Genomic DNA, 27,141 nt, shown 5'->3' with positions numbered 1-27,141 from the left:
TTGTGAACATAAACAGGTTACTTAAACTTTCCGTGCCTCAGTTTCTGCATCTCTAGATGGAAATCATATCTCCCTCATCTAGAATAATGGATCGCATGTTCTAAGTGCTATGAGTTTATTATTACTATTTTAAAAAGTACTTTTGTATAAGATCATATTTTATGAAAAAAGTAAACTGAATAATGCACATCACTCTGATTTCTAATTTTAAATTTAGAGGTTACATCCATACACGTGTTTATATTTTTATTTATTTGCCTTTAAAGAGAGTTTAAAGAGCGTTTGCAATGCAGTATGCAGAACACAATCAACTGAAATAACACTGCTCTTACGTACAGAAGTAACATTCTTACAAACACCTATTATGTATGTGCTCTAAATTATTCAGTGAAACATATGTCTAACAAACATATGTATACAATGAAAAGATAAACCCTATTTATTTATCGATGCAAGTAACATTCTTAGAAATATATTTGCCACGTGTCTTCTTGAAGGTTTTACATGCATTGCAATGTACTAAACACATTTTCTGAAGTTAATTTTTTAAAATGTTTAATTGAGGTGTCATTGACAGATGTATGATATGAGTTTCAGGTGTACAACATAGTGATTTGAAACCATATTCAGGGGCACCTGGGTGGCTCAGTTGGTTAAGTGTCCCTCTTTTGATTTCCACTCAGGTCATGATCTCAGGGTTGTGGGATTGAACCTTGTGTTAGGCTCCATATTCAGCATGGAGTCTGCTTGTCCCTCTCCCTCTGCTCCTGTCCCCTGCTTGTGCTCACTCTCTTTCAAGCAAATAAAATCTTTTTAAAAATCAGAAAAAAAGAGTCATATGCATTACAATATGCTCACCATGATAAATGTAGTTTCCATCTGTCTCCAAAGATATTACAAAGTTATTAACTATATTCCCTATGCCATACTTTTCATCCCAGTGATTTATTTATTTCATAACTGGGAGATTATACCTCTAATCCCCTTCGCCCTGTTTCACCCATATCCCACTCCCCTCCCCTTTTGCAATCACTAGTTTATCCTCTCTGTATATGAGTTTGTTTCTCCTTTGTGTTATTATTGTTGATATTGTTGTTTGTTTTGTTTTTTTTAGATTTCACATATAAGTGAAATCATAGGATATTTGTCTTTCTCTGACTTATTTCATTTAACATGATACCTATCTATATTGTCCCCAAAGGTAAGATTTCATTCTTTTTTATACCTGAGTAATATTCCATTGTATATATATACCAAATCTTCTTTATCCACTCATCTATGGACGGTCACTTGGGTTGCTTCCTTATCTTGGCTCTTGTAAATAAGGTTGCAGTAAACATAGGAGTTCATGTATCTTTTCCCGATTAGTGGGGTTTTTTTGTTTGTTTGTTTGTTTGTTTTTCCCCCTTGGGTAAATACCCAGAAGTGGAATTATTGAATTGGATGGTAGTTCTATTTCTAGTTTCTTGAAGAACCTTCAAACTGTGTTCTCTAGTGGCTGCACCAGTTTACGTTCCTGCCAAAAGTGCACAAACATTCTCTTTACATCCTCACCAACACTTCCTATTTTTTTTTTTTTTATATTTTTGATACTGGCCATTCTGACTAGTGTTAGGTGATATGTCATTGTGGTTTTGATTTGCATTTTTTTCCTGATGATTAGTGATGTGAGTATCTTCTCACATGTCTTTTAGCCACCTGTGTGTCTTCTTTGAGAAAATGTCTATTCAGTACCTCTGGCACATTTTAATTGGATTATTTGTGGATTTTGTGTGTGTGTGTTGAGTTGTGTGAATTCTTTATCAGATATATCATTTGCGAATAATCTTCTCCCATTCAGTAGGTTGCCTTTTGTTTTTTTGTTGGTTTCTTTGACTGTGCAAAAACTTTTTAGTGTGATGTAGTCCCAATAATTTATTTTTGCTTTTGTTTTTCTTGACTGGGGAAACATATCCAGAAAATTATTGGTGAAGTTGATGTCAAAGAGATTACTGCTTATGTTTTCCTTTAGGAGTTTTATCATTTCAGGTCTTCTATTTAGATCTTTAATCCTTTTTGAATATTTTTGTGTATAGTGTCCAGTTTCATTCTTCTGCATATAGCTGTACAATTTTTCCAACATCATTTATTGAAGAGAATATTCCGCACCCCCCCCCAGCATATTCTTCCTTCCTTTGACATAGACTAATTGACTGCATAAGCATGGGTTTCTGTCTGGGCTCTCTATTCAGTTCTGTTGATCTATGTGGCTATTTTTGTGCTAGTTCTATACTGTTTTGATTACTATAGCTTTGTAGTATAGTTCGAAATCTGGGATTGTTGCACTCCAAGTTTAATTCTTCTTCTTCAAGATGGTTTTGGCTCTTTGTGGTCTTTTGTGGTTTCATACAAATTTTAGGATTATTTGTTCTTGTTCTGTGAAAAATACTATTGGTATTTTGATACAATTGCACTGAATCTGTAGATTGCTTTGGATAGTTTGGATATTTTAACATTAGTTCTTTCAATCCATCAGCATGGCATATCTTTCCATTTGTTTGGAATTTCTTAATCTTCTATTTCTTTCATCAATGTCTTATACTCTTTAGAGTACTAGTATTACACTTCCTTAGTTAGGTTTATTCCTAGGTATTTTTACTATTTCTGGTGCAATTGTAAATGGATTCTTTTCTTAATTTCTCTTTCTACTATTTTGTTATTAGTGCACAGAAGTACAGCAGATATCTGTATATTGATTTTGAGCTCTACAGCTTTGTTGAATTTATCAGTTCTAGAACTAATAGGTAACCATAGGTAACTTTTAATCGATTTTCATCACCCACAGTTCTTTTTATTTATTGTAATATTTAAAATTAGTTTAGTACATACCTACCTACCTATATGGAACCATGCCAGATTCAACATACAAAGAAAATACAAACATCTTCTTGCCATTTAGGAATTATAATATTTCATACACAATGAGCAAATATAAAGCAGACATTTATACAAAAGCAATAATACAGACATTGGAATTTTAGAAATTGTATTTTTTAAAATAAAGATCATTGTGCAGGCTTGTCTTAAGTATTTTTTGTCTGTTTGTTTTTAAGATTTTTATTTCTTTATTTGACAAAGAGAAAGTACAAGTAGGCAGAACGGCAGGCAGGGGAGAGGGAGAAACAGGCTCTCAGCTGAGGAGGGAGCCCAACGTGGGGCTCCATCTCAGGACCCTGGGATCATGACCTGAGCCAAAAGCAGACATTTAACTGGCTGAGTCACCCAGGTGCCCCATAAATTGCATTTTAATGTTGCCTTGTAGGAATTAACCTATAGCCCAGACCTTGCTAAAATTTTTCTTATATTGGCAGACTTAAAGAACTTTTAGAAGTATGCTATCATTTCATAACAAGATCCTCCACAAGTGACAACAAAAAAGTGAATTCTTCTATATTTTACTTCTGAATTTAAAAATTTAATATTTATTGATAATTTAGAGAGGTAAAAGGGACTATTAAGTGAGAACAAAAAATATTATATTTTAATTAAGAATCATGTAGATTGGAATCTAGATCAGATTAGAAGTAAAAGGCTAAATATGAACACATATTCTTTTAATGGATTGTAACTTGTGTTTACGATGGTGATGTAGAACTACAAATTATATCCTCACATATCAAATTATATATAGAAAAATATGTGTTAATAGTAGGGAAAAATATGTGTTTATATGTGTTTATAGTGATTCAAAAATTTAATATTTTCATTTAGTTGGATTTTAAAACATTAGAAATTCTGCTTTGGTCCCTCAGCATGACTTGGTATTGCATTTTTCATTAAGCTATTTCTAGTGTCACATGGCTTTGAACTATAAGACCTATATAAAATAAGAGAAAGGCTGACAGAAAATTAATCTATGAAGTTAAAAAATAAATAAGGTTTTAAATATCACTTTCAACCTTGTGAGGAATGTTTATAAATTAACACAATCTCTAGTATAAAAATTACTAATATTTTACAATCAGTCCTATCTGTTTATATCAATAGTCTGCAAATTTCCTTTGAACTGAGTAATTGACCTTCTTCCTGGTCAAGTATGCATTTTGTGCTTCCTGCTACTTTTAATAACAATCAGTGAAATTTAAAGTGAATGGAAGCATTTCTCAAATATTCTGTATTCAAGGCACAACAGAAGGGTGGGAGAACTAACAACTCATTCATTGCATGTGACATAAAGTACCTCTAATCTGTACTTCAGTGGGCTAAATTATGGCCATAAGAAACACTTGGTCTAAAACTACACGCTTAAAATCCGTCTGAGGAAATGACAAACTTTTCTCCATTTGGATTTCAATGTTTGATATTATCCTTATTAACAAAGTCAGTGAACTGCAACCTGTTATACTAACAATTTTAGCTAAAGTTAACAAAAATTCAGGATTCTTTCTGCTCAACTGATTCATAAGACTTTATCACATTCAAAACTTCTGTTTCTTTACCCTTTGTATAGTAGCAACTGCTACAAGTAGTACGGTGCCAAATTAAACCTGATGGTCCTTATACCCTTTAGGAATTATGCATTATGAACTGTATCCCAGAAATAATGCATATACATAAATGCATACAAAAGTTGGCATGCACTTCAGCAGACATATGAAAGCTCTGAAGTTCACTGACATTATATTAATATGGACTGAATCAAATTACTCACCTATTCACTGCTCTGGAGAAGCGGCATAATACAGCGCAAGTTAAAGGAATTCAGTCTCTGACTTTAAGAAATGAATAATTTGGGCAAGCAATGTTTTCAAGAATTTGTAAAAATATATAAATTTAGAACACAATAAGTATAAACACATAGATATTATTTTTAAGAAGAAAGAGATCCTGATATTTATGAAGTACTTACTATCTGCAAGTCATGGTATTAAGTGCTTTAATAAATCAATCTCATTGACTTTTCACAAAGACCCAGTGAGATAGATATTTACATCCCCATTTGAAGCCAGGAAACTAAGATCCAAAGTTGACTTGTCCAAGATCACAAAGTCAAGTAAATGACAGATTTCGGGACTCTACTTCTGTATTTATTGATATCAAATACACACTTTAACCATTTCACAGCACTATTTTCTGCATGATCAGTGAAAACTTTATTATGGGACACATAAATAAAGCATTTGGAGAAGATTCTTTTAAAAAGTACTTTTAATATTTATTTTCTTAGTATTAAATTGAGCAGCCATCTATAAAACATACTACACCGTGGAAAAATAAACCAAAGAAATACATGTCACACTCTAAGACAGAATCTTTTATTTTACTTCATTTAGTTAGAGTATCTAGAGACCAAATAGGAATCAGTTTTACATTATTGATCCAGAACATTTAAAAATTAGACTGTATATCGTAAAATTGTGCAAAAACTGTATGATTCATACAGTGAAAATATTTGTTGGTATCTGCAACAAAGAGAATTCCCTAGGAAGTAAGTTTTTCTTTTTTCTTTTTTTTTTTCACTTATGACATGGCAAATAGTTTTCACTATGCCTTGAACACTATTAACAAATTTTCTTAAGAGACCGTGAAAACTTTACATTAGTTTTAAGTTCTCAAGTCAAGTTTCTATTATGTTAATAACTTCATTGTTTGAGTTTCAAGAAATACTGGTATCAAAATAGTAAATGTTTATGTTCATATTTATGTTAAAAAATGTAAGGATACAAAAGTAATTATACAGTGTGACCTCAACTTTTTTTTTGAATAGGCAGTAATTTGGTTTTTATTTTATTTAAAATCAATTAGCCAACATAAAGTACATCATTAGTTTCAGATATAGAGTTCAATAATTCATCAGTTGCATATAACACTCAGAATTTCAGACCCAGAAAAACTCTTGACTTTGGCTCTTCCCCATTGATTTCACCATCTAACTCCTCCATCTGGGACACAGATCTGCCCCCAGAACACTCTAGACTAAGAACTGAGGCTCTGAATATCTTGAATATAATTTAAAAAGTCATTGATACAGTGGGAAAAAAAACACTTTGGCACAGAACAGAACTGAATTTGAATTTCTAGCTTTCTTTCTCAAGTTTTTCAATAATTTATCGGTTTTGTATAACACCCAGTGCTCATCACATCACATGCTCTCTTTAATGCCCAACACCCAGTTAACCCAAGCCCCTACCCACCTCCCCTCCAGCAACCCTCAGTTTGTTTCCTACAGTTAAGAGTCCCTCATGATTTTTTCCCTCTCTGATGACTTCCCATTTTGTTTTCCTTCCCCTATGGTCCTCTGCCCTGTTTCTTATGTTCCACATATGAGTGAAACCATATGATAATTTTGCTCATAATATCCTCTAGTTCCATCCACATCAATGTAAATGGTTAGAGTTCATCCTTTTGATGGCTGAGTAATATTCCATTATGGATATGCCACATTTTCTTTATCCATTCATCTGCTGGTGGACCTCTCAACTCTTCCCATAGTTTGGCTATAGTGGACATTGCTGCTATGAACACTGGGGAGCAGGTCCCCCTTCGGATCACTACATTTGTACCTATGGGGTAAATACTTAGTAATGCATAAATCTGACGAACATAATCTAACAAACATAATTGTAGGATATCTTCATTTTTAACTTCTTTTTTTTCTTTTTTTTCATTTATTTTATTTTATTTCTTTTCAGTGTTCCAAAATTTATTGTTTATGCACCACACCCACTGCTCCATGCAATATGTGCCCTCCATAATACCCACCACCAGGCTCACCCAACCCCCCACCCCCCTCCCCTCCAAAACCCTCAGTTTGTTTCTCAGAGTCCACAGTCTCTCATGGTTCATCTCCCCCTCTGGTTTCCCCCATCTTACTTCTCCTCTCCATCTCCTAATACCCTCCGTGTTAAAAAATAAGTAGAAAAAGATTTAAAAGAAAAATGCCAAAATGTTTCCACTTGCTAGCTCTTGATAATGATCTTTGTGTTTGTTTTGTTTTGTTTTTGAGATTCATATATCACTAGTCTGTGTTTTTTTTTCTCTTATTCAATAAGCATATAGTTATTTTTCTAATCAGAAAAAAATTAACGAACTTCATGAGTCAAATTTAAACTCAATTTTAGACTCTCATGTAAGAATATTTTTAAGAATAAAAGCAGTCATCTCTGATCATGTTTTCCCTGTGCAGGCAATCAGGAAGAGAATTATCAGCTATTAATTTTAAAACAAAAATAAATTATTTCAAATGAAGTCTGTTTATTCATTTCTCACAATGTGCTAGCAATCCTAAACAGTGTCAGTGACAAAGTACCCCTAAATTCTAAACCCAGGGACGCCTGGGTGGCTCAGTTGGTTGAGCGGCTGCTTTCGGCTCGGGTCATGATCCCAGCGTCCTGAGATCGAGTCCCACATCGGGCTCCTTGCTCGGCAGGGATCCTGCTTCTCCCTCTGCCACTCTGTCTGCCCGTGCTCGCTTTCTCTCTCTCTCTCTCTCTGACAAATAAGTGAATAAAATCTTTAAAAAAAAAAAATTCTAAACCAAACAACTATCTGCACTTGGGGCTATCATATCTTCATATCTACTCCAACTCATCCCCACCCCCAACCACATTGCCTTCAATGTAATTTAGACTATGGTTATTTCTTTTTATTATTATTAAAGCAAAACAAAATAGGATGTTTGTATCAGTAATAAGAAGAAGAACAAAAATCCAACAAACATCATCTTCAAACCAATATGAAATATTCATCGAAACCACTTTTAACTTTATATTTTACAGGGACTGAAGAGGAAGATGAAGGAGATGACCTTTTGCTTAGGTCTGTAGATGAGTTCTGGTGGTTTCCTCATATGTGGAGCCATATGCAGCCTCATCTCTTCCACAATGAGTCATCTTTGGTTGAACAGATGATTCTTAACAAGGAATTTGCACTGGTGAGCAAATTTTATTGCAGTATTTTTCAAACTATGAGTTGTGATGTATCAGTGTATTACAAAATCAATTTACTGGGTTAAATACAGCAGAGATAAGACAGACAATATCAAAAAGTGCATCACACATATTAGGATACATATTGCTTTGTGTTATTTTGTTTCAGGCCTGTGTGTCTATATGTATAGGGCCATTATGTATTATTATAAAATGTATTTCAAAAAGTAGGTCATTGTCAGAAAATTACAATCTTGTTTTATGGAAGAATTATTCTTGTACCTATGAGGTGGAAATCTACCACTTTCATCATTGTATTCCTAATACATTATAATTACATCTCAAAAATCAAAAAATTATTGTAAGGAGAAATGAATGGATGCATGAACTGAATCATTAGAGCAATGATTGAGAACCAATGGTTCTCAAACTGCAGCATGTATCCTTTTCACCTTAGAGATTTTTAAAAACACAGACTGCTGGGTCCAATTCTCAAATTTCTGATTCAATAGATTCCCAGAAAGTCCTGAGAATTTGTACGTCTAACCAACTATCAGATGGTGCATAGGCCAAATCTGGTCTGTGGCTTCCTTTTTCTGGTCCCTGGGCTAAGATAGTTTTGATCTTCAGGTTTTTTGTTTGTTTGTTTGTTTTTACATTTTTAAATGATCAACTAACAATTAAAGGAACAATAATACTTTGTGACACAGAAATTATATAAAATTCAAATTGTAATGAACAGAAATACAATGTTGTTGGAACCCTGCCACATTCTGACCTTTATGTATTGTCTACATGTTGCTGCTTTTGCACTCCAGCAGAGTTGAGTAGTTGCAAAAGAGAACACATATGGCCCACAAAGCCTAAAATATTTACCTTTACTGAAAAAGTTTGCCCACCCTGCTCTTTATTAGGTAAATCATGCATCCCTCTAACAATCTAAGGAAAAACATTTCTTTTTCCCCATAAAAATGTTCAGAAGCCTATTCTCACATCTTCACACAGTGGCAACAGATAGTCATACCCAAAGACCCTGGGCCTCAGTTAAAACTTATCTTAAAATAAGCAGTTTTCATTTAAAATAAAGAGTTAATTTGCACTGCATGGTTGTTAATGTTTCGTTTTTTGGTTGTTGTTTTTTTTAAGTCACATTAGGAGACATAGACCTAAGGCCAAGTGAGCACTGTGTTATTTTATGACATCATGCCTAGTTATTTTACTAATGGCTCACCATTCTTTCCACTTCTAAATCCCTAGACCTGTGTCAGATCTGTGCACAATATCCTTACAAGGAAGTGTGAATAGCACAAAAAGCAATTAAGATCATGGGCACAGGCTCCAGAATGCCTGTGTTTGAATCTCAACCTTCCATCAATGGCTGCTTGATCTTGAACAGAAGTTACTTACCCTGTGTCTCAGTCTCTCCATCCATAGCAATGAGGATAATAGTAACAACTACCTCAGAGTATACATATTTGAGGTTATGATACATATTTGAAGATACATGCTTAGAGCAGTGCCTGCTGTACAGTAAGCACTCAATAGGTGTCAACCAATTATGATCTTCCAAAATCCAGACAAGTACACAGTTATGTTTTGCTTTATAAAAGCCAATTTTTAAAAAAAAATACAGATTTACAAGAGGCTGATCTTCACTTAACTTTCAAAGAATGTCTAATAAAATTTGTACTACTTCATAGCACTGTAAAATTAAGTAAATATTCTCTTTTCAAAAATCAAACTTACCTTGGGTAAGCATGCTGAATTCTCTCTTTGCAGTTACCTTGGCAATAAACTGTTTATCTTTTGACTTAACCACCCCCCCCCATCTCACTTTCACTGTGAAGGCTTGCTTTTTCAACATGTGGGTTATATTTCATAACGGTTGATTTCACCTGTTTGTATAATTTCTTTTTTAAAAAAGCCATGCCATAAGCACTGGGAAAGACTCAGATGTAATTGCTTTGTAATGAAATGTTGAAAGCTATTTAGAGTTCACTCAGAGCAATTACATTTGTTTAGTCAGTGTGGCTAGATGCTAGACTGAAGCCTATAAATACATTTTGTAAAAATAATCTTATTATATGTTGCATAGGCAAAATATTACAACTAAAATGAAGTCTGTTAAACACACATACTGAAATGACATTGTTCTTTTCCTTCTGGAGTTTACCTCAATAAAACTCCTCAGGACTGTACAAGCACTGACATTCAAAACCCATCTTTAGCTGTAAACATAAGATGACAATGTATTGTCCAGAGAGCCAGAGAATGGTTTTCCTGTTAATTTATTATCTTTCCACATCCAGATGACACTTCAAAACCATCAACAATATGGAGATGGGATAGGATGGAAGCACTACATGAGATATCAGCAGGTTATATTTTAGTCCTGACTTCAAGTAACAAGTTCTAATATAGGCGGCATCTCATTTAATGTCTTCATGCCTCTGTTTTCTCCCCTGAAATAGTAATGATTTTCTTGTTCATTTTCTTAAGCACAATGTTTTTAGATAATTAATTTATATCAGCTCATCTGTCAGCTAAAAACACTGGACCAGATAATCCACTGATCAATTCCATTTCTAAAATTCTGTGATCATTGACAACATCAGTCCACAAATTTGCAATGACCAACTTGAAATTCTCATCTAGTTGCAATTGAAGCAATTATGGAAAGAGATTTTCAAACTAAATGACCAATTTAAACTGAAAAAAAATCAAAAGTGTTCAAATCTCTCTTTTTTCTTTTTTTCTTTTTTTTGTATTCCAACCTGATAGTCCTTGGTATGACCTTGGCTGTCAGATGGGTTATTATCAAAAGCACAATTATTCTCACACTTAGAAAAATGACTCAAATGACATATTAATAGCTTTATATTGATGTTTCAAAAACATTTAAATAATCAGAATGGTTTTATTTTTAGTGTTTGTCCAGTTCTGTAAGGATAGAGTTCATTTTCTGTTGTAATAGTCTAAAAATCAAAAAAGAAATATATTGCAACACTGTTTCTTTACTGTTTCATCATTTTAGAAGAGCTTTTATTACTGTAAAGCATTTTTTTTGTCAGTAACATTTTTTATTGAAGTATAGTTTGTAGTGTTATATTGGTTTCAGGTATATAATACAATGATTCAATGAGTCTATACATTATTCAGTGCTCATCACAACAAATGTACTCTTAATTCCCTGTATCTATTTTATCCACCCTCCTACCCACCTTCCCTCTGGCAACCACCTGTCTGTTGCATTTAAGAGTCTGGTTTGCTTTTGTTTTTGTTTTTCTTTTTATTACTTTGCTCATTGTTTTTGTTTCTTAAGTCCTTCACATGAGTGACATCATATGGTATTTGTCATTTTTTTCCTGACTTATTTCACTTAGTATTTTACCCACTAGTTCATCCCTGTCGTTGCATATGGCAGGATCCCATTCTTTTCTATGGCTGAGTAACAGTCCATTGTGTATATACACCACATCTTCCTTATTCATTCATCTATGGGTCGATACTTGGGTTGCTTCTGTATCTTGGCAATTATAAATAATCCTGCAATAAACATAAGGGTACATGTATAGGGGTACATATATATATATATATATATATATATATATTTGTATTAGTGTTTTCATATTCCTTGGGTAAACACCCAGTAGCAGAATTGCTAACTCATATGATATTTCTATTTTCAGTTTTTTGAGGAGCCTCCATACTATTTTCCACAGTGGCTGCACTAATTTATATTCTCACCAATGGTGCATGAGGGTTCCTTTTTCTCTACATCATTGTCAATGCTTGTTATTTCTTGTCTTCTTGATTCTAACTATTCTTACAGTTGTGAAGTGATATCTCATCATGGTTTTGATTTGTATTTCTCTTATTTTTAATGATGTTGAGCATCTTTTCATGTGTCTGTTGGTCATTTGTGTCTTTTTTTGAGAACTGTCTATTCAGGTACTCTGCCCATTGTTTAATTAGATTGTTTCTCTGGTGTCGAGTTGTATAAATCCTCAATATATTTTGGATATTAACCCCTTATCAGATAGATCATTTGCAAATACCTTCTTCATTCAGTAGGTTGCCTTGTTGTTTTGTTGATTTCCCTTTGCTGTGCAGAAGCTTTTTATTTTCCTGTAATCACAAAGGTTTAATTTTGTTTTTGTTTCCTTAGCCTGAGGAGACATATCTAAAAAAAAAAAAAATGTTTCTATGGCTGATGTCAAAAAATACTGTCTATGTTTTCTTCTAGGAGTCTTATAGTTTCAGATTTCACATTTAAAACATGAATCCATTTTGAATTAATTTTTGTGTATGGTATATGAAAGTGGTCCAGTTTCATTCTTTTGCATATAGCTGTCCAGTTTTCCTAACACCATTTGTTCAAGAGACTATCTTTTTTCTCATTGTGTTTTTTGCACCGTTTGTTGTAGATTAATTGATCATATAATTGTGGGTTTATTTCTGTGCTCCCTAATCTGTTCTATCAATCTATGCGTCTATTTTTGTGCCAATATGATACTGTTTTGATCACTACAGTTTTGTGGTATATTTTAAAATTTGGGATTATGACACCTCCAGCTTTGTTTTTCTTTTTCAGGATTGTTTTGGCTAGCTGTAATCTTTAGTGGTTCCATATAAATTTGGGATTATTTGTTCTAGGTCTATGAAAAATGTCATTAGTATTTTCACAGGCATTACATTAAATCTATAGATTGCTTTGGGTAGGATGGGTATGTTAACAATATTGGTCCTTCCAATCCATGAGCATAGAGCATCTTTCCATTTGTGTCATCTTCCATTTCTTTTGTCAGAATTTTATAGTTTTTATAGTACAGATGCCATATATCCTTGTTTAGGTTTATTCTTAGATATTTTATGTTTTTGGTGCAATTATAAATTGTATTATTTTCTCAATTTCTATTTCTACTACTTCCTTATTAGTGCAAAGAAACTCAACATTTTTCTGTATATTAATTTTGTAATTGTAATTCTGTAATTTGTACTTTACTCAAATCAAGTATCAGTTCTAATAGTTTTCAAAGCACTATAATTTCTAAATAATGCATTTAATGCATGTGGTATGAATACATGTGTGTATATATAGGAAGCTATATGTGTGTACATGCTTAATCCATGAACACGTGTATGCGGTGTATGAATGTGTTTATGTGTGCATATATATCTGTATTCATGCTTATTACATGAACATATATGCCACGTGAATGTCTGTATGCTTGTATAGAGTTGAATGATAAGTATAGTTAGTTGAATGATAAGTGTAGTCAACCAAGATATGTTAACTATAAGATACTATGTTTGTATGGCAGTAGGGTGGGAAAAATATATTTTGATTCTTTCTTTTAGTAAACCATACATTTTTGCTTTCATTCTGTTGCTTGACCATCTCACTAACTAGAAGCAATGCTTCAAAGATGACAACAGACAAACAAAACTCAAGAGAATGGGGAACACTGGTTAACATTAAATTGCCCAATGAAAATGTTACCAAAAATCATTCCTTACTTAACCCACGCCTCTTTTTCAAACCTAGAGAGCAAAAGTGCCTGTAGCGTAAGTCAGGATTATTTATTTTTATTCCACAATAGATTTTGGGGGGAAAAAAAGAAATTAAGAAATATTGTTTTGTTGTTTTAAGTTTTGTATACAGACTCATTAACATTTTCAAATGAATGAGGCCCTTCAGTTCACTGACAGTAGTAGTAGACCATAAATATCCTGAAGGAAAACAAAAAAACAAACAAATAAACTTGTCTTCAGTGATAAGTTTTCAATAACTATGTGTTTTTCTTGAGATTTTGTTAAATAGTCATTCATCTTATTTATGAGTAAAGAAGAATTCTTGAAATAAAAGCATAGGTTTTTATTTTTATTTATTTGTTTATTTATTTACTAAAGATTGTATTTATTTATTTGAGAGAGAGCACATGAGCAAGGGGGGGGAGAAGAGGAAGAGGGAGAAGCAGACTCCCCACTCAGCAGGGAGCCCAATGCAAGGCTTGATCCCAGGACCCTGAGTTCATGACCTGAGCCTAAAGCAGACACATAACTGACTGAGCCCCCAGGAACCCCAAGGGTTAAGGTTTTAAATTCTATTTTTAAAATGCTCCACATATTTATAAATTTGATATTTTTTTTCATAATTAGACAACTTTTCTGATAAGAAAAATGCTGACATTTAAATTGTTCTCATAAAAATTCAAACTCATCAAAGAGTAATGATAGAAAATCTTTAAATATCACTTATGTAGAGGTTTTAATTAAAAAATAAAAGGAGGGGCACCTGGGTGGCTCAGTGGGTTAAAGCCGCTGCCTTCGGCTCAGGTCATGATCCCAGGGTCCTGGGATGGAGCCCCGCATTGGGCTCTCTGCTCAGCAGGGAGCCTGCTTCCTCCCTTCTCTCTCTGCCTGCCTCTCTGCCTACTTGTGATCTGTCTGTCAAATAAATAAATAAAATCTTTAAAAAAAAAAAAAGAAAAAAAGAAAAGGAGTGTTGGGACCCTTGGGTGGCCCAGTCAGTTAAGCATTTGCCTTTGGCTCAGGTCATGATCCCAGAGTCCTGGGATCCCGTCCTGCATTGGGCTCTCTGATCATCTGCCTGCTTCTCCCTCTGCCTCTGCCTGCTGCTCCTCCTGCTTGTGCTCTCTCACTCTCTGAAAATAAATAAATGAAATATTTTTTAAAAATATAAAAATAAATAAAAAATAAAAGGAGTGTTGGAATTGGAGTATTGGAATTCAAGGCCCAAAGATATAAAACTGAGGGAGCTGCCTTTCAATAGCTGCTACGTCTGTGTCTTTACTAAATAATAATGTATATACACTTACACTGTACAACAAATACAAGAGATCAAAAACATTGATAATTATAGTTAATAGGGTATTTCAAAGATAGAAAATGTAGAGAAGGTAAGAATATTTTTTTTTTTAAGATTTTATTTATTTATTTGACAGAGAGAGAGAGAGATCACAAGTAGGCAGAGAGGCAGGCGGAGAGAGGGGGAAGCAGTCTCCCTGCTGAGCAGAGAGCCTGATGCGGGGCTTGATCCCAGGACCCTGAGATCATGACCTGAGCCGAAGGCAGAGGCTTAACCCACTGAGCCACCCAGGTGCCCCAAGGTAAGAATATTTAATAAAAAATAAAATTGTGACCAAATATTGACTTAATGAAAGTTCACTAGATAGCAAATAATGTATTTTGAAGGTTCAATAATGAACAAGGTATTCTGTGCACTCAGCAGAATAGACACTTACATAAGCATGAAGGATTTAAATAAAATGTAAAGAAGCAAAACACCAAAGCATAGATAATTGTGAAACATTTTTGGCAATTGTGTGAACTTTTGAGAGATCTTGAACTTTTTAACCTAATCTCAGAAATGAGATCCCATCATTTTTACCATACACTACTCATTAGAAGATAGTCATTAGGTAAGTACATCATCAAAGGGAGGAGAATTCAACAAGATGGTGAATACCAATAGGCAGAAATCATTGGAAGTCATTATGGACACTTGCCTTCACATCTATCTAGAAATAAGAGACATAGGGACTCATATATGATAGAAGTCACATTTATTCTTTCATTAATTTGAAAAATATTTGCATATGAACTAAAACATTAAACTCCAAAACTTTAGTCTGAAGTTAATGCCAGTTACATCCCACTGAGCCAAAAACATTGATTTATCTAACACTTCTCTTTCTCTCATCCAATCCATTGCATTTAGTTGAAAATATATTTAGTCATTGAATTCTTATCACCTATACTACTAACTACTTAGTCTAAGTTATAGTTGTATCTTTTTCATCAGCTTTATAGCTATTGATATTAACATATCATACAATTCATGCATGTAAACTTCAGTAATTTTTAGTATATTCACAGATTTGTGCAAATTTCACCAAAATGAATTTTAAAGCATCTTTTTCACCTCCAAAAAAGTCTGTACCCATCAGTAGTCATTCCCCTTTCTCCAACTCCCCCAATTGTAGGAAATAATTAATTTACTTTCCATTTCTATAGATTTGCTTATTTTGAACATTTTATTTTATGGAATCATAAAATATGTGTGTGGTTTTTTATGATTAGCTTTTTTCATTTAGCATAGTGTTTTGAGGTTAATATATGTTGTAGCTTGTATCAATACTTTCTTTTTATATCCAAATAATAGTCCATTGCTATATTTATGTTGTATTTTATTTATCCATTCATCAGTTGATAGACATGTTTCTACCTTTTGGCTATTATTTATAAAACTGCTACAAACATTCACTTACAAGTTTTTGTATGGACATATATTCTCACTTATCTTTATATTTACCCAGGAGTAGAATTGTTGAGTCATATGGTATCTCTATTTTTATCATTTTGAAAAACTGCCAAACTGTTTCTAAATTGTCTGCACTACTTAACATTCCCACCAGCAAGGCATGAGGATTCTAATTACTCCACATTCTTGTCAATCCTTGTTATTAACTGTCTTTTCTATTATAGCCATCTTAGCGGGTACAAAGTGGTATCAAATTATGTTGTGACTTGCATTTCCCTAATGGTAATGATGTTACCATGATGTTGTTTCTTTTTCATATGTCTTTCAGCTGTCATATATCTTAAATGAAGAAATATCTATTCAATCTTTTTCCATTTTTTAGTTGAGTTAGCGGCCTTTTGTTATTTACTTGCAAGAAATCTTTGTGTATTCCTTATACAAATACTTTATCAGACTTATGATTTGCAAAAATTTTCTTCAAATGTGGATTGTCTTTTCACTTTCTGAACTGTGTCTTTTGAAGAATAAAAGTTTAACTTTAATAAAGTCCAATTTATCTTTCCCTTTTTTTTTTTTTTTTGGTCTCTTGCACTTTTTGTGTCAACCCTAAAAAGGCTTTGCCTAATCCAAGGTCATAAAAGTGTACTCCTATTTTTGTTTCTATGAGTTATAGAATATGAACTCTTATGTGTAGTTCTGTGATGCATTTAGTTAATTCTTTTGTGAAGTGCAATTTCATTCTTTCATGTGTGCATACCCGGTTGTACCTGCATTATTTGCTGAAAAGACTATTCTTTCCCCAACCAAGTTGTCTTGGTACTTCTATCAAAAATAAATTGACTTTAAATGTAAAGAAGTATTTCTAGACTCTCAGTTCTATTATTTGTCTCTATGTCTGCCCTTGTGCTAGATATCATCATCTTGATTACTATATACTCATAATAAGTTTTGATATTGGGAATTGTGAGTCCTCCAACTTCATTTTTCTCTTTCAAAATTGTTTTGTTTATTCTGGGTCCTTTGCAATTTCATATGAGTTTTAGAATCAGCTTATCAATTTCTGCACAATGGCTAACTGGGATTTCGATAGGATAGCATTGAATCCACAGATAAATTTGGGAAATGCTCACATCTTAGCAACATCTAGTCTTCTGATCTATGTACAAGAGATGTTTTTCTGGGGTGCCTGGGTGGCTCAGTGGGTTATGCCTCTGTCTTTGGCTCAAGTCATGATCTCAGGGTCCTAGGATAGAGCCCTGCATTGGGCTCTCTGCTCAGCAGGAGCCTGCTTCCCCTTCTCTCTGCCTGCCTCTCTGCCTATTTGGGATCTCTATCCATCAAATAAATAAATAGAATGTTTTTGTTTTTTTTTTTAAAGAGCTATTTTTCCATTTATTTAAGTCTTCCTTAGTTTTTTTTCAACAATATTTTCTATTTTCAGAATCCATGTTCCACATTTTTATTAAATACATTCCCAAGTATTGTATTCTTTTTTATGCTATTGTGAATGGAATTGTTACTTAATTTCACCTTCACATCATTTATTTTTATATAGAGAAATACAATTGATTTTTGTATATAGAGCTTGTAACCTTCAAATTTGCTGAATTCAATTACTGTTCTGGAGTTATTTTAGTAGATTCTTCAGGATTGTTTATGTATAAGATCTTATCATTTATAAATAGAGATAGTTTCACTTCTTTTCTAATCTGGATACATTTTATATAATTTTCTTGTCCAGTTTCTGTGGTGAGAACCTCCCATACAATGTTGAATAAAAATTGCAAGCACAAGAATCCTTGTCTTATTCCTGATCTTAGAAGAGAAGCATCCAGTCTTTCACCACACAGCATGATGCTACTTAGAGGCTTTTCATAGATACCTATTATCAAGTTGAAGTTCTGAGGTCTATTCCTACTCAGTTGGGTATTTTTATTATTAAAGAATGTTGGCATCTTCATATATTTTGAGGGAGGTCTATTCAGTTGGTTATGTTTTTCCCTTTCTTTTGTTGACATGATGTATTATAATAATTAGTTTTTAGATGTTAAACTAACCTTACATTCCTGTGATAAATCTGTTAGTCCTGGTGTGTAATGTTTTTTATATGCTGCTGAATTTAATCATTAGTACTTTGCTGGAGATTTTGCATGTGCATTCATAGAGATATTGTTTGTGATTTTCTTTTATTATGATATCTTTTTCTGGTTTGGGTGGGGGGCTAATACTAGCCTCACAGAATTAGTTAAGAAATGTTCTCTCCTCTTCTGTGTTTTGAAACGATCTGTCCATGCTTGGTATTAATTCTTCACATGTTTGGTAGAATTCACCAGTGAAATTTCCTGGCCTGGCTTTTCCATGTGGAAAGCTTTTAAATTATTAAATCAATCTCTACTTGTTATAAGTCTATTTGGATTTCCTATTTCCACTTGAATCAGTTTTAGTATTTCATGTGCTTCTGTGAATTTATCCATTTCACCTAAGTTACCTAATTTTTTGTCATAGAATGTTCATAATATCCCTTATGGCTCTTTTGACTTTTATAAAATTAGCAGTGTTGTCTTTTTTTATTTCCTGAATTTACCAGTTTGAAACTCCATTAATTACTAGCTGCATGCTCTATGGTTTTTCATTGCCTTAAGGTGCAGCCTTACCATAGTCTGAATTAATACAGTGCATTCTTTTTTGCAGAAAGTAGTCTTTGAGGTAGGTTTGTGAGACTTTTTCCAACCACAGGAGTGTTCTTAGCTATCCCTTTCCTTGGTTCTCTCCAATAAACTTCTTGTTTGGTCTATTATTAGCTTATTGTGAATTTTAATTAAAAAAACAACAGCCTCCTCTAAATTGTTTCCCGTCAAAATCTCTATTGTTTTCAACGGTGACCTTAAGCTTGAACTTTTCCATACTCTGTCCCAAATAATATCACTTCCCTTGGAGAGAATTTAGGAGCTCTCTCTTTCTATGACCTCCATTTCCTCCTGAGCAAAATCTTTGCACCCACTGCTCTGGAGCCGAAGTGGGAACAATGACCTCTTTCTCTCAAAGTGACAAGATTTATGAGCAGGGTGGTAGATTGGGATGGTAGACTCTGCTCTTCTCAGTTGGGCTTTCCTGGCTTAAAATCACCACCCTACAATTGAGCTGGAACAAGGACAAATCATAGTTTCAGTATTATTGGTCTCTGGCATCTGAGATACAACTGAGGAAGAGAGCTCTAGATCTCTCAGCTGCTCTTGCCTAAAGTAGAACTTCTGTGTACAGAGCTAGGGGAATGAGAAATCCTCAAGGCCTCCACTCCCAGGGAGGAGCACAGCTTTAGACTGAATCCAAAGAGAGAGAAACCCCTGTGTTTCTGGCTGCACTGTCCTGGGGTAGGAATTTTGTCATTCTAAACTGAGGCAAGTGGGGAAGGGTGTGGGTACATGGTTCAGTTGGCATATATTCTCACTGTTCTTACCAATCTTCTAATCGTTGTAGATTTTCTTGAATGATGTTTCTTCATTTGCTGTACACTTTTAGTTCATTTTCCAGAGATTTTAAATGGTTGGGGTTTTTTAAAAAGATTTTATTTAGTTATTTGAGTGAGAAAGAGAGAACATGAGTTGGGGGAGGGGCAGAGGGAGAGGGAGAAATAGACTTCCCCACTGAGCAGACAGTCTGTCAACTCTGGGCTCCATCTCAGGACCCTGACATCATGACCTGAGCTGAAGACAGACACTTAACCAACTCAGCCACCCAGATACCCCTAAATGGTTGTTTTTTAAATAATTTTTATAAGTTATGGTTGTCAGAATTCTCCAGAAGTCGGAATTCTACCATCACATCTTGGCTAATTTACAATAGTGCCCCATTGGTGTCCAGTTCCACTCTTGGACCTATTGAATCTATTCTCATCAAAGCAGCTATAGAGACCAGTTAACTTCTAATTCAGATCCTGTTCGCATTTTGTCTCAAAGCCCTCCAAACTACTTTAAAATAGCCCTTAAGGCCTTCACCCTGACCCCTTGTTTCCCGTGCTCCATGTTCCCATCTGATATTTTAATGGCTGGTACTTGAAAGTCTCCAGTAACTTCCCCTGATGTGCTAGAATTTCTGGACTGTGTTTTCAAATTAAAATCCACCGTGGCTTTGAAATAATTTGCTTGTTAAATCTACTATGTCTGGTTGTTTTGTATCAGTACTTTAAATCTTAAAGCAGAGCAGGCAAAAAGTATTTTTAAGTTTGAAAAAGCGTTAAATAATGAAATCAAATATTAATGGCATTTCCTTGGAAGAAAGAGAAATAAAAATTCTCTAAATGTATAGTAAATGGAATATTCGTTATGATCTTGAATATATCTAATAATACTTATTGGAAACCTCTGACGAGCAAAATGGTCTTAGGAAGGAAGAAAATAATAAAATCACAGTGGGAAGATTATAGAAGAGCAGCCAGAAAGCTTAAAAGTCTCTTATATGAGCATATAAATGATTTTGTTACTGAATGCAGAGCATTTATTTACAGATAGCATTGTATAACAGTTTAAAAGTATGTCTGTATATATACCACGTGGTCAGTAGAATTATCTCTTCATCACTGTAACTATTAATTATTTTTTCTATTTATGCTAAATATGTATACATTTCTCATATATTATTCAAAAACATCATTTATAGGCACAATTTATTTATCACCATGTTCTTTTACCATGACAATATTTTGTCCATCATAATTCTTTCTACTTTCTTATTAATATTCATGTGTTTTACCTGGGATACTCAAAATTACACACCTATAGATTCAATCTTTAATACATGCTATATCAAGATGGAATATGTGTATTACAACATGTGATTTATCCATTTGTCACTGAAAAGCTTTAGACGTGATTTATTGTTTTAACCACTTCAGAGAGTAACTTTCTAAAATACATAACATTGCTTTCAAATTAACAAATGCATACTAAGCATCATGTCTCATTTTTCACAAGGACTAAAGGTTTTCACTGTTTGTACAAATGATTTTGCTGTGCTCTCAGAGTCTGCTGAGAATATGTGGACTATTTCCTCCTAAACTGTGTTCTTAAATTTTTTGAATTTTTGCATCTACTTTTTCAAGTTTTCCAAGTTATGATTTATAAGATTGAGAACTTTCTTTTCTAGCCATTATCATGTTATCTAAGTATAGCAGCAGAGTCCCATTTTATTAAAATGAAGTGGTCAAACTAGATAACCATTGAGGTCTGTGATATCTCTAAAATTCTATAAATCTGAGTTGCTCTGAGCTTGTAAATCAGATACAGCAAGCTTTTTACCCTTGGTTCCAAAGTGATAGTTAAAGCGTTCGATTTCACAAATGAGAAAACTGAGCTCCTGTGTAAATGGTCACACTGAGAACCCATACTCCACTTTGTGGTTCCTAATCCAGTAATCTGTCAATTGTACCATAAACTACCCCAAGCAAAAGCTGATGATCTCTGGGAAAACCCAGTATTACCAGAGGCAAAAGGAACCAACTTATGAGCCCTGTTTTTCTAGTGTCCTTTTTTAAACCATAGTCCAGATAATTAAGGTAATATGTAAATGATTTCTGCAAAGTGAAAAATTGTTGAAGAACATAGACTTTTCTTTCTGTATTGAAAGAAGTAGATGTTATTGCATAAAACCTTAAAAGGTTAACATGGAAAACTGAAGTGTGCAAGTCGTATAATGATCAGCAAATTACATAATTAGTGAAAATATTTTTATTTTCTTTCAGCTACCCATTTCCAGGAGATTTTTTTTACCCATTTTACAAGTGGAATGATATTGTTTAATAAAGTCCTTAGCTAACTTATTCAAGGAGTCTCTAAGGTTTTCACCAATTCCTGCTTTCACCAAACCTACAATATGAAGAATAGCATGAACTTTTTGCCTGAAAATTAAAATTGGTATTTCATTAGCTATTATTATCATACCGTTTAGCAATGGATTTAGAGGGGAAAAATGGCTTTTGTTGTCATGTGTTGTATCTTGATAAGTCTTTGACTTGATGGTCTGGTATGGGCAGGTAGATGAAAGAATTTCCCTTAGAAAATCTCTGTAATACATATTTATCTATTCGATTTTCCTAGCTGAGGGCAACATCAGACCCACCCATCCCCCAAATTCTTATTTTAGTTGCAACATCTTTTTTCTATCAAGGAACTATTTTATTTCTGAACATGTTTAACCTCAAAGGAATAAATGCCACCTACAAAATTAACTTTAATATTGAGCAGCAATAATTGAAGGAAATGAACTAGGTCTATCACTCAAAATGTTTTAAGTGTAAATCTATCAAGGCTTGCATCTGTCTCTTCTGAACACCTTGTTATCATTAGTTTTGGTAAATATAAAACCTTGAAAGTCATTCCTTCTGCTTTATGGTTTTTATGCATTTAAATAATCTTTAAGATTAACTGGAGGATCTAATTCTTTTCAAGTGCCGATATATAAAACAATTGAAGCAGAGGATTTCCCCCTAGGAGATAAGCTGATAAATGCTTAAAGTAGTTATTAGTATTTAATTTACTTGCTTTAAGGCAAATAAATATTTCTTCTAAATATTAAGTTTTGTTTGTAATATATAGAAAAGTAAACTGTGCACAAAATACAGAAGACAAAGTTATGTTGCTCTGAAGAAAACAAAACCCTAGCTATTTTTACACACAAATCTTTTGTGATATGAGTTTACCCTGTGCAGGCCACTGCCTAATTGTTCAGTGTATTAGTTAAGCCCAGGCATTGGGCTTCAGACCTATCTTAATTCAAATTCCATCTTTGTCAATTATTAAATGGGTGACCTTAGCAAGCAACTTAAAATTCGTGTGCTTTTTATTTTCAAATATGTAAAATGAGGATAATAGTAGTTTGTACCTCAGAAGCTTTTATGAGGATTAGCTGATGTATGTACATGTTTGTGTATGTCTAATGCTTAGCAAAGTGTTTGGCAATTAAGTGTTTCAAAAAATATTTGTCATCATCGTCATCAGCATGGCTACCATCATTTCACCATATTTCTTCCAGAAACATATGATCATTCCTTTTGAAATAAGAGGTTGGTGGTAACCACCAAATGAGTTTCTCAAGGTTATTTAATATGCAAGTTGGGGACAGATACAAGATATTTTCATTTATTTCTCCATCTATCCATAATTCAATACTGAATATGATCACTAATTTTTAATAATTAAAAGAGACTAGTATCTTACCAAACATTCTAAGAAAAAAGAACATGGATAATAAAAGTTGTATTTTTTTTATTTCTTTTTTAAGATTTTATTTATTTGTCAGAGAGAGAGAGAAGAGAGCACACAAGCAAGGGGAGCTGCAGAGGGAAGGGAGAAACAGGCTTCCTGCTGAGCAGGGAGCTCAATATGGGACTCTATTCCAGGACCCCAGGATCATGACCTGAGCCAAAGGCAGACACCTAACCTACTGAGCTACCCAGGCATCCCCGAAAGTTGTATTTTTAAAGAAATAAGTGAAAAAATTAGAAAGCGTGATTCATGTATATGTGAACTCTTGACTCTGAAATTATTGTTTTCCAATTATGTTAAAAAATGTTCAGATACTTCTTCCAGTGTGAAAAAGTAACTCTCTCTTTCCTTCACTCATTTGCTCCTTCCTATCTTACTTCCTTTTTTTTTTTGCAAGTAACACAAAAATACTAGTTCTTCTTTCCTCTCTTCTTTTCTTTCTTTCATCCTTTTCCTCAACAGACAATTTATGAATATGTATCATCTGCTAAGCATTTACATGATATCAGGGATGTGGAAATGAATGAGATGCTGCTTATTCTCAGGGATTTTACTTAAGTGTAATAAGACAGTGTTTTGTGGTTTTTGACAGAAATGTACAGAGCTTCATAGAGACTCAAAGGAGACACTGGTTAGTTATAAGGGGAAGTAAAATTTTTAAAAAAACAGGACAGACTGTTGAGATAACTTGAGTGAAAACTGAGTGTTGTTGAGGCAGAAGACAGGACAGGAGCACCTAGACGGAGAGACAATGTGCAAAGAGCACAAGATAATGACCAAATAAAGTGTTCCACTCTCCTAGTAAAATATATATTGTTTCAGCACTGACCTATCAGTGGGTCTGGAAACTACTGCCTGTGGGATTTGGCCTGTAGTCTGTTTTTATATGGCTGGTACACTAAAGATTGTTTTTACATTTTTAAAGGATTGTAAAAAACAGACAAACAAACGATCAAAGAAAAATGTATGACAGAGGCATTATGTTGCTGGCAGGGTCCAAAATATTTACCACATAGCTCTTCAGAATAAAAGTTTGTCAAACTGTGACCCACACACGAAATGATCCAGAGGAAAGTATATCAAATTGCAATCTTAATGCTGAACAGTATTCCATGAATTTGTAATTAACGCACATATATCCATCAGTTATTATCGGTAATCTCTTGTGTCCTTGGAAGTATGAAATTTGTAGAATGTAAAATACATTTCTGATAATTCTTACTCTTATGAGTCTCCAAAAGGAGCATAAAATGTTGAGAAAAGGAAGAAGAAATTGATTTGGTGTCAGAGAAAGCTTTGAGTTGGGAATTAGGAGATGAGCCTGAGTAGCTCCTGTGGGGCCAGAATATGTAGAAATTTTATACTCCAGGCCGCAGGGCCTCAGCGACCTAAATCCAACCGCATGACCACCTTTGCATAGAACTCTGTCTACCATTTGAAATACTAATTCTCCAGATTCTTCTATCATCTCCCAATGTTCCTAATTAATGTACTCTAATTCATTGCTCTTCTATAACCTTCTAGATCATTATTCTTGTGTGTCTTTTGTACATAAGATTAGGAAGTGAACCGCTTAGCAATAGAGCATGAGAATTCTCATTTCTGCGTTCTCATTTCAGGGAACAGATGTCTTTAGTCCTTGGTTGTCACTTCTAAATGAATACTTAGTACCCATTTTTTACATCTTCCTTTCAGAATGAACCCAAAGTTTGCTTGTGGAGCCAAGTGTCCGGGTAAAGGACTGATCTTCATCTTTTATTTCAGATAAGAGACTACTAACATATTTCTGGCCGTGGATATAAAGATAAATGGTGGTATGAGGCTCCAGGAAAGCAGGTTAGATACAGCTGATGCTTGCCCCTCTACACTTTGCTCCTTTGTTTTGCCTTATATTTGGTCCTATTGGCTGAACTAAGGCGGCATCTTAAAACTATGAATGAAAGGTTGAGAGAATAAGAGAGAACACTTCTGGCATTCTTGAACCTCTGAACCAATTGCTTATCTCCCAAATTCCCGTTACTTAAGTAACCTCGTCTCCTTTTTAAACCACTGCTTTTTGTTTTCACTTTTGTCTTTCTGGTATAGGGTTTAAGCAAGACAGTAGTTTTGTGAGTAGATTCTTAGAATGGTCAATAATAGCATAATTAACTTTCACTGATAGATTTTAACTTAACTGCTTCACTGACCAAATTTGTTTTTAATTATTAAACAACTGAAATAACCAAGAGCCAAGATTTTCAAGTTTTGTTTGTTTGTTTGTTTACTTAACTCCTGCTGTGTCCAGTAAACCCTATTCAAATTGGATAATCCATCAAAGGTGATTGTTGTCACATATTTTTCTTTTCTTTTTTCTCTTTCACCTTTTTCAGTTTGAAAAATCCTTACAGCTTGGTAGTTTCCTTCATACTTTATCCATAGTGGCTGAACATTTTCATCATGCCATGATTACCTCTTTCTAGTTGACACCTCAGTCCCCTGCAGTCACATCTGCAGTCACTTGAGCAATATGGGAATGGAGAAATTGCTTCCAAGCATGTTGACAGTGGAGAGAGGTAAAGCTGATTGATAATACAGGAGAATTAGAGTACTTGAAGTCAGGTTGTTTTGAGATGAGAACTGCATCAATGCTTTGATTTCCAAATATGATACCCCTTTAACATGAAGATAATAAAATGGAAATATAATATTTTGTGTGATTTTAATCTGAAACATGTCAACATATCTACAGAAAAGCATAATAATGTAATCATCTATATAGGCAGTTACTCATGTGATCATAATTTAAGGGTTTTTTATTAATATAAAGGTGCCATTTATTAACATAAACTTACTTTTTGTCTAATGAAATTAAACCTATTTTACATGTAGTAGAGGCTCCCTAATACTGGAAACAATCAGAGATATGAATATTCTAACTCTTAGAGAAGGCACTGGATGTCACAGAAGGATGTTAAAATACAATAAGACCCTGTATTTTGGGGGTCGGGGAGGGAATTGACAACCTGAGTAATGGCACATGCCTATACCAAATGTTTAACACATTTTTCCATAAGTGCATTAAGTTGATATTAAGGGGAAAAATGACTCCTAAGAGAAATCTCAGCTGTACTAGAAAATAATATTAGAAATATATTCCATTGCTCAGAGAAAGTAATAGTTTATGCAAATCTATATCTGCAAAGTAATGTGTTTAAATTACTGATTCCAACCCATCAGCTATATAATTGTGTAAGCACCCAAAAGGTTTGGAAATGTGTTCAAAATCATAAAATCAAGGGCATTCTAGCCAGCCTTAAAAAGTGCAAGTTGCCCTCTTCAATATATCTACTTCAAACATACACACAACATAAACACACACACACACATCCCCTAACCATCCCATCTAAAGTAATGCTTTATTCCATGAGCATAGGCAATTGGAGGATTAAGTAATGATAATAATAATAATAAGTATATCTAAGTAATAAATAATAATAATAATTTTTTAAATAGCTAATATATAGTGTATATACATTCTTTAGGTATTAAGAATGAAGAGAAGATATGACAAGATAAATTAGGCATTGTTGAGATAAAATTACAAATGAAACATATTGTGAAGATAGTGTAATTTGTATGCATCAAAATTATTTTGAGTACCTTCTTTTTGCATGTGTCCAGTAACTATAGAAATGGTGTCATAATGGGA

General features: G+C 33.7%; 1 protein-coding gene across 1 annotated transcript in view; it reads left to right on the top strand.

Moving 5' to 3' along the window:
• Window positions 1–27,141, top strand: part of LOC308338817 (bifunctional heparan sulfate N-deacetylase/N-sulfotransferase 4) — a gene marked incomplete at its 5' end in the record, with an annotated part of 239,223 nt that overhangs the window by 111,849 nt on the left and 100,233 nt on the right. Inside the window, one exon of the mRNA XM_080797105.1 lies at window positions 7,758–7,912. Coding sequence (XP_080653231.1) covers window positions 7,758–7,912 — 155 coding nt within the window. The remainder of the gene's footprint in view (window positions 1–7,757; window positions 7,913–27,141) is intronic.

This window comes from Martes martes, assembly GCF_963455335.1.
Source record: "Martes martes genome assembly, chromosome: 2".
Taxonomy (NCBI): domain Eukaryota; kingdom Metazoa; phylum Chordata; class Mammalia; order Carnivora; family Mustelidae; genus Martes; species Martes martes.
The sequence above is the reverse complement of the archived record's forward strand: the minus strand, read 5'-3'. Positions and strand labels throughout refer to the sequence as shown.